The sequence below is a fragment of the Acanthochromis polyacanthus genome, chromosome 12 (assembly GCF_021347895.1).
Source record: "Acanthochromis polyacanthus isolate Apoly-LR-REF ecotype Palm Island chromosome 12, KAUST_Apoly_ChrSc, whole genome shotgun sequence".
Lineage (NCBI taxonomy): Eukaryota > Metazoa > Chordata > Actinopteri > Pomacentridae > Acanthochromis > Acanthochromis polyacanthus.
The window spans coordinates 39016177-39024883 of record NC_067124.1 but is presented as its reverse complement, the minus strand read 5'-3'; the positions used below and the strand labels follow the sequence as shown (position 1 = coordinate 39024883).

General features: G+C 37.8%; 1 protein-coding gene across 1 annotated transcript; it reads right to left on the bottom strand.

The window, feature by feature from the left end:
* Nucleotides 1-26: 26 nt before the first annotated feature.
* On the bottom strand, nt 27-8098 carry LOC110965722 (lymphocyte activation gene 3 protein-like). The gene is made up of 8 exons (XM_022214864.2): nt 7831-8098; nt 7631-7748; nt 5596-5816; nt 4104-4337; nt 2972-3289; nt 2634-2876; nt 1768-1892; nt 27-713 (listed from the first exon to the last, which is right to left on the bottom strand). The coding sequence occupies exons 1-8, from the start codon at nt 7886-7888 to the stop codon at nt 618-620; spliced, it is 1413 nt and encodes a 470-aa protein (XP_022070556.2). The 5' UTR covers nt 7889-8098; the 3' UTR covers nt 27-617.
* Between the last annotated feature and the right edge of the window lie 609 nt (nt 8099-8707).

Sequence of the window (8707 nt, the reverse complement as noted above, 5' to 3'; positions counted from 1 at the left end):
TAAATGGTTCAAATATTTACAGCTGAAATATTTACATCTTCATTCGGTTCAAACAGCTGCTACATCGTCTGCTGTGAAATATTTACAAAAGTGTGCAAAATTAAGTCTCCCAACAAGCTGCAGAAAAATAGAAAATCAACTTTAACCCTCCTGTTGTCCTCATTTACGGGCACCAAAAATTCAGCAAAAAATTCCCCAAATTTCAGAAAATTTGCAAAACATTCAGGAATAAAATTCCAATAATTCCTTAAAAATTTTCCCTTAATTTAATTTTTAAAAAATCCCACAAAATCAGCAAGAAAATTCTTGTAAATATTTTCAAAAAATGAGTAAAAATCTTCTGAAAAATCCTTAAAATATCTAAAGTGATTACATATATATCAGTAAAACGTCTAATATTTACTTTATTTTGGTGATTTTTTTTTTTGGTGAATGTTCTTAAGAAACATTTTAAACATTTATTTTTTCCTACCAAAAAAGTGTTCAAAGATTGCCAAAAATGTTGAAAATGTGGACATCAGAAGTTTCACTGTGAAAATACATTTTTTTCCCCACATTTTCAGACTTTTAAACGGGTCGATTTTGACCCGCAGGACGACTCGAGCATCAATGTGGTTTTATTTCTTGGCTCGGTTCCTGTTCTTCTCCTCTCGTTCGTTAGAGATGTTGTGAACCATCGTCTCCAGAGCAGGATACTGAAAGATCTTCTTCCTCTGCAGAAACACAAAGATCACAGATAAGAAACGGGATTTAATTAAAGGGTCATTCCAGAACATTTTACGCCCCACAAATCAAACTTCAGATAATCCAAATGCTAAAACATGCAGTTGTTGTGTAAACGTTCTTGTCCTGAGACTAAATCTAAAAAAAACTAGGAGAAAAGAACATTTGAAAATGTTTTAAAAATACCAAATAAGTCTGGAGTTCCCCTAAAATAACATTTTTCTCTTGTCCCACCCCCCCGATGACCAAACTGAATCTCTAATAAAACAGTTAAAATGAAATTTAAATCTCCTTTTTTATGGTTTTGTTTTTTAATTGATGTTTCTTGAAATTGTGGGAAACTTTTTTTTGATCGAAGTGATATTTTAAATAATTATTTTGCATGAAACGTGTTCCACAACAACCCTGCTGATATTTTTGTAGTTTTTTGTGTCATTTTTGTCCTTTTCTGTCTTGTTTTTGTCATCTTCTGTCTCATTTCTGTCATTCTGTGTCCTGTTTTTGTTGTTTCCCTCATCAAACAGTTTTCCTAAAGAATGGGCAGAGCAAAGCTATGTCCTCTCTTGTATCTTTCATCTTTTCATCCCATCGTCAGCCTTGATTGAACGTCTCTCTCTGCCTCATATTATCAGGATCAGACTCATTCTTTTTCCTGTTTTCCATCAGTCAGTTTGTCCTCTTGGTCAGCAGTAACAGCTGCTAAATATCTAGCTTCTACTGCTGAGAAAAAGCTAGCATTAGCATGGATTAGAGTAGGGTTAGCAACAAGACAGAAAACATGGAATAAAAATGCTACCATTGATGTGGAAGGTGAACCAATCAAGCCTTTGGTAGTTTATTACCTATTTTAGATCAATATGGAGCAGAAAACTGTAAAATCGTGAAGCTCAAATCTCCTCCAGTTCTGGAATGACCTTATATAAACTCGGTCTGTTGTTCAGTTTCCTGTGAAACTGACGGAAAACATTTTCTGGAAACAAACGTGATGATTTTTCCATCTTTAATGGAAAAAGAAATGCTATGAATAAGAGAAGCTTTTCTTACCCTTTGGTGGTTTTTGTACATCTGAGCCAGAACCAGCAGCAGAACCAGGAGCAGCAGACTGAGTCCGACCACAGCAGGCATGTTCCTGGACGGAACCGAGGATTTACCGGATCCAGTCAGCCCGCCTGCAGGAGAACCAGAAAGACAGTCAGAGAAACGCTTACTTTACAAACCTGTGTTTATAGTTTAGCCTCTTGTTCTTCTAAATGACCTTTTGTGGTAATTTCATGTCTTTCTGAGGTTGTTTATTGTCTCTTTCTGATAATTTTGTGTCTTTTTGCGATGATTTTGTGTCTTTTTGCGATGATTTTGTGTCTTTTCTTATAATTTTGGGTCTTTGTGGGTGTTTAGTGACCTTTTATGGTAATTTAGTGTCTTTTTGTGGTAATTTAGTGTCTTTTTGTGGTAATTTTGTGTCTTTTTGTGGGTGTTTAGTGACCTTTTATGGTAATTTAGTGTGTTTTTGTGGTAATTTTGTGTCTTGTTGTAATTTTGTGCCTTTTTGCGTGTGTTTAGTGACCTTTTATGGTAATTTTGCATCTTTTTGTGGTTGTTTAGTGACATTTTGTGGTAATTTTGATTCTTTTTGTGTTTTTTGGTGTCTTTTTATAGAAATGTTGTGTCTTTTGTGGTAGTTTTGTGTCTTTATCTGATTGTTTAGTGCCTCTTTATAGTGATTTATGGTCATTCTCTTGTTGTCAGTAAACATCCGCTTCACATTTTTTCACTCTTTTACTTTTTATCTTGTTTTTTGATCTTTTTTTGAGCTGGAGGCAGAATATAATTTTTTTTAAACATCTGCTGTAGCTGCACTTTCTGCCTCTTTGTGATTCGTGTCTTCTGAGCAGAACAGAACCAGAACCCACCCATCAGCTGAGCCTGGTGCGTTATGTTTCCCAGAATTCCTTCTTTCCCATAGAACCGGCAGGTCCACTGGTTCTGCTCCGACTCCGGGCTGATTCTGACCATCTGCCCCTTCATAACGGATTGGACCGACTCGGTGCCGTTCGGGCCGGAGGTGATCTGGACCCACTCGTACTCGGTGACGTCGGCGGAGTCGCTCAGCTTGCAGCTCAGCGTCACAGAACCTTCTTCCTTCGTCTGGTCGACTGAGAGGAGAACAGCAGAATTTATGGTGAAAACATTTCCTTTATATGAAATGATTTTGTGGATTTTGCTCAAACAGAATCTGTGTAAAACGTACTTTGAGCGACGACGAGCTTCATGTTCCGAGCCAGTTTCTGTCCCTCCACAGTACCAGAACACCGGTACCGGCCTTCGTCCTCCAACCCGACCGGGTCCAGACGGGCGGATTTGTCCCAGGGCAGCTGAGCCGGAGACGAGGAGGAAGAGAAGGAAGCAGGAAGTCGGTCGGCTGCAGATCCGAACAGAGAACTGGGTTTCAGTTTCTCCCACAGAGAGTCCGAAGGCTTCAGGCCCGGAGAGAAGACGCAGGGCAGCGAAGCAGCAGAACCGACGGCGGCGTAAAGGCGGGCGTCCTCCTTGGACGGCTGCAGGATTCCTGTCGCACAAAGAGAACAGGGGTGTCAAATTCATTTTAGTTCAGGGCCCACATTCAGCCCAGTTTGATCTAAAATGGGCCGGAGCAGTTAAATCGCAGCATTTTATCCCATAAAACTCCACATTTATCCTTCAAATGTTCACATATAATAAACAAAACATTCTGAACAACCTGAAGTTTGTTCACAGAAATATTTACAATTTCAGCAATAATGCCTCAGTTTATCATTTCCACATTAGAACTTACAGATCAGAGTGTAGGAAGGAACAAAACATTTAGTCGCGATCAAAACAACAACAGTCGGACAAGAAAAGACAAAAAGCATCAAAAAGCAAGACAAAAATGAGACACAAAACGACAAAAAATTAGACAACGCAAAACAAAACAGAAAAGAGACAAAAAATTAGGCAAAAAAATTACAAAGCGGCAAAAAAATGGACCAATGACAAAAACTGAAAACACAAAATGAGAAAAATAAGACAAAAAACCCCCCAAGTGTGACAGAAAGGACACAAAACGACAAAAACAAGAAACAGAACAACAAAAACGAGACAAAATATTACAAGAATGACACACAAAGCAACAAAAGAACAAAGAGAAATATCAGATTTCACTGTATGATCAAACAACTTGTCTAGAAATTATTTTGAATTTATGGGTTTACAAATTTGCAATCTCTGGCATTTTTACACTTTGAGGGCCAGATTGGAGCCTCTGGAGGACCGCTTTAAGCCCGCGGGCCTCATGTTTGACACCCCCGGTTCAGAACCGGAAGAACCCGAGCCTGGGTTCGGGTCCCAGCTCAGACTCTCACCTTTGACGGTCAGAGGCGCTGAAGCTTCGACCTGTTGGCCTCCAGACGTCACCTCGCAGCTCCAGTTCCCCGACAGCATCAGACTGGCCTTCAGCGTGAGGCCTGAGGAGCTTCCAAGAACGTACGGGCTGCCGTTGAGTCTCCAGCTGAAAGAAGCTTCGTCAGGCCGAGGACTGACGTCACAGCCGAGCGAGACGTCGTTTCCCCACAGAGGAACCGAAGGAGACACCGACACTGAGGAGGACAGAGATGAATCACCAACACCGTCACAATTATCCGAAATCATTCACAATCCGGTTATCTTCTGCAGGTCTGGACCCGATTATCTCATCAGCAAAAATTACACGATTCATCAGAAAGCATCAGCAGATTTTCACATTTCGAAAATAATAAATTCTGAACTCCTGTGCAGAACTGTGAAGTCACGAAACATTCAGAGAGTTTGAACTCTAGAGACATAAAATGACGATATCGAGACACAAAATGACAAAACCATGACAGAAAACGACAAAACTACAAAACTGAAACATGAAATGACTAAAAAATGAGACACAAAAAAGCAAAATGAAGACACAAAACAACAAAACTGAGACACGAAATGACAAAAAGAGACAGAAAACGGCAAAGATGAGACAAAAAAATGACAAAACTCGATACAACACAACAAAACTCAGACAGAAAATGACAAAAATGAGACACAAAATGACAAAAGGAGACACAAAACTACAACAACGTGACACAAAACGGCAAAACCGAGACATAAAATGACAAAAACGAGACACAAAACGACAATAACAAGAAATAAAATGACAAAACTAGATACAAAACAACAAAACCAGACAGAAAACAGCAAAACCGAGACACAAAATAACAAATACGAGACACAAAGCGACAATAATGAGACAAAAAATGACAAAACGAGACACAAAATGACAAAAACGAGACACACAACGACAATAAAGAGAGAAGAAAAAGCAAAACAAGACACAAAATGACAATAACGAGACACAAAATGACAATAACGAGACACAAAATGACAAAAACGAGACACACAACGACAATAATGAGAGAAGAAAAAGCAAAACAAGACACAAAATGACAATAACGAGACACAAAATGACAATAACGAGACACAAAATGACAAAAACGAGACACACAACGACAATAATGAGAGAAGAAAAAGCAAAACAAGACACAAAATGACAAAACTGAGACACAAAATGGCAAGAACAGGACACATTTAAACTCAGATTTGGTTAGTTTTCCTGATGGAACCGCAGATAACTCACGATGCGTTCAAGGACCAGCTTTAAAGTTGAGAATCTTTTGTTTCTTATTCAGTTTTTACAGTTTTTGGCTGATAAATGGGGTCATTTTGGTGATGTTTTCTATTAAAAGTAAAACCTCCTGTAGATTCTATAAAAACTGAAACGGTTTTCTGCCTCTGCTGTGTGCAGACGGATGCCGGTTTGAACACCTGAGAGCTCCTCACCTGTCAGAACTCTGAGCGTGACGACGCTCTGAGTGACCCAGCGTCCGGCGTTCACCATGCAGGTGTAGGTTCCTCCGTCCTCCTTGGTCACGGCGTCCATCTGCAGGCTGAAGTCTCCTCGTTCAAACTGGTGGTGAGGACACTGGATCCGCTGGACTCCTTTCTGGGACCAGCTGGAGCCCCGGTACTGCAGACCGCTGCGCTGCTTCCTCCACACGGTGCTGCAGGTGAGGACAGATGAGGACAGGTGAGGACAGGTGATACAGATTCAGAAAACTTTCTCCCCAGGGGGCAACTAAAAAGGCACGTAGAGCAGGCAATAAGTGACATAAATAAACAATTAGGGATAAATATATATATACAAATGTAGAGCAAGTAAGTTCAGAATGAAAAGAAAGAAAAAAATATGTGTGTTGTGTTTTAACGCTACAGCAGCACACCTGACTCATCAACGGCATATGTGTAAAAATATTCAGGAAAAAAGAAAACTAGAAAAATATTATATAAAATAAAGCCATTAGTTAGAAATTAAAATAAAACAAAATAAGGCTTCTACATAGAAAAAAGTAAAATCAGCCTAAAACATGAATAAAGAAAACTAAATAAAGTAAAAATGAAGCCACTATATAGAAAAAAATTAAAGCCGCTACATAGAAAATAGAACAGAATAGAATAAAGCCTCTGTAGAGAAAATAAAGTAAAATCAACTGAAACCACTATAAATAAAATAAAGTAAAAATAAAGCCGTTACATAGAAAATACAGTAAAATAAAATAAAGCCTCTGTAGAGAAAATAAAATGACGCAAAATCAACTAAAACCACTATAAATAAAATAAAGTAAAAATATAGCCACTATATTGAAAATAAACTAAAATTAAATTAATTAAAGACACTATAGAAAGTAAAATAGAATAAAAACTAAAGTCACGATATATAAGACAAAATAAAGCCGCTGTATCAAAAATTTTGCAAAATTAAATTAAGCCTCTGTACATAAAATTAAATCAAATCAAACAAAATTTTGTTTTAGCTTATGTGATTCAGCCATTATACATGAAATGAAGTTAAAATATGGTAAATTGAATACTATATATATGAGATAAAATTTAATGAAATTAAACAAAATTTTATTTTATGTCATTAAGTCACTGCACATGAAATTAAGTTAAAATATATTCCATTAAATTAAATACCATACATAAGATTACATTGAAAAAATGAAACAAAATATTATTTTAGATAATTAACCCACTGCACATGAAAGGACGTTAAAATATAATAAGTTAGATTCAATTAAATCAAACTAAATTTGATCATATTCTATACAATAAAGTGACTGTACATAAAATAAACTTAAAATATATTAAAGCAAATGCTATACATAAGATTAAACTTAATTAAATTAAGCAAACCTTTATTCTACATAATTCAGCCACTGTGTATAAAATGAAGCTAAAATGTATGAAATTAAATTAAAGTAAATGCTATACAAAAAATTAAACTAAATTAAACAAAATGTTATTTTACAGAATTCACCCGCTATACATGAAATTAAGTTAAAATATGCTAAATTAAATACAATTAAATCAAACTAAATTTAATTTAATTTTATATAATTCATCCACTGTGTATAAAATGAAGTTAAAATATCCTTTAAAAAAATTATTTAGACGGGTAATCTCACTGAGACACGGGGTCTCATTCGCAAGAGAGAACTGTCCTCAAATAACATAAAACAACAGAAAATTAAATTAAGCAAGTCTCTTTACATGAAGTAAAATGTCATTTTAAATCATTTAATTTATCCACAGTGCATGAATACTGTAAGGGTTTGGACAGACACCGTGTTGAAGTCTGACGTTTTATTACTTCCTCTGCCTTTAGATGGTATTTTATATTTTAACGCTTCGTCATGTTTTAAAGAAGACTGGATTGAAGCTGGACTCTAAAAGAAGATCAAATCTGGAAATCCAGATGTTTCTATGAGTCCTCCTGCCTGCTTTGAAGCTGTTTGAAGCTCCTCTAACTTCTTACCCTCTGTGTTCTTTGCTCCAGATGATGGCTGAATCTGAGGACAAACTGCTGCATTTACAGGGAAGAACCGCCTGAGAACCGGCAGCCACCAGAACCTCCACCGTCTGAGAGCGAACATCTGCAGCAGAAACATCAGGTTTCCTCAGAAAACTCATAAGAACCCAAAGGTCGGTGCAGTTTGGTGTGAGGATGAAGGTTACCTGTGATGAAGAAGAAGAAGAGTAAGATCCCTCCACTGAGGAGCTCCGGCAGCCTCATGCTTCTGTTTTGGTGGAAAGGTTGAGCGTCTCTGAGTTCCTTCCTTCTGCTGCAGCGCCTGCGGTGTTTCTGGTTTTATGAGCAGCTGTGGGAGTCTGGTGGTTCCTCGTCATGTGACTGGAAACAGACGCTTGCAGGGAGTCCCACCTCCGCCCTCGGATTCTCTCACCTGCTTCCTCCTGCGTCAAACTCTTCTTCTGAAACATCTCCACGCTCGGTCTGCAGCTGTTGTTGTTCCTTCATGAGGTTCTGATGTTCTCTGGCCTGTTCTGGGTCCTCTTCGCAGAACTTCTGCAGGTTTCTGTGAAACTGAGGGCTGACAGTTAGTTAGCTGATTAGCCTGAGATGCTCTGATGGATGTTCATGAAGGTGAATCATCTCCTCCTTTCTTGTTGATCTGTTTCCTTGTCGTCAGAAAACAGAAACCTCATTAGAAGATTAACATCATTCATTTACCTAAATATTACAGACATTTGATCCAATCAGAGAGCAGAGCACCGTGAAGCTCTAAAGCTCTTATTTCATTGAGGACTGTTGGGTTGTTGGTCATGTTGTGTGCGTCATTTATTGTAAACAGATGAATGTGGACCACAGAGGAGCTGAGTCTTTATTACAGTAACAGAGACGCAACACAAATACAAATGATGATGAACTTTCCTATGAAGCTCTAAAGTTGCTGACATTATTCAGCGTGTTTCATGAACTATTTCAGTCTTGTTTTGACAGTGGCACATTTCCTCCACAGTGACAGAAACCTGTTTTAGAACCTATTCCTAAATCTATAAGAAATGACCCCAAGCTGCCTCTTAGCTATAGAGG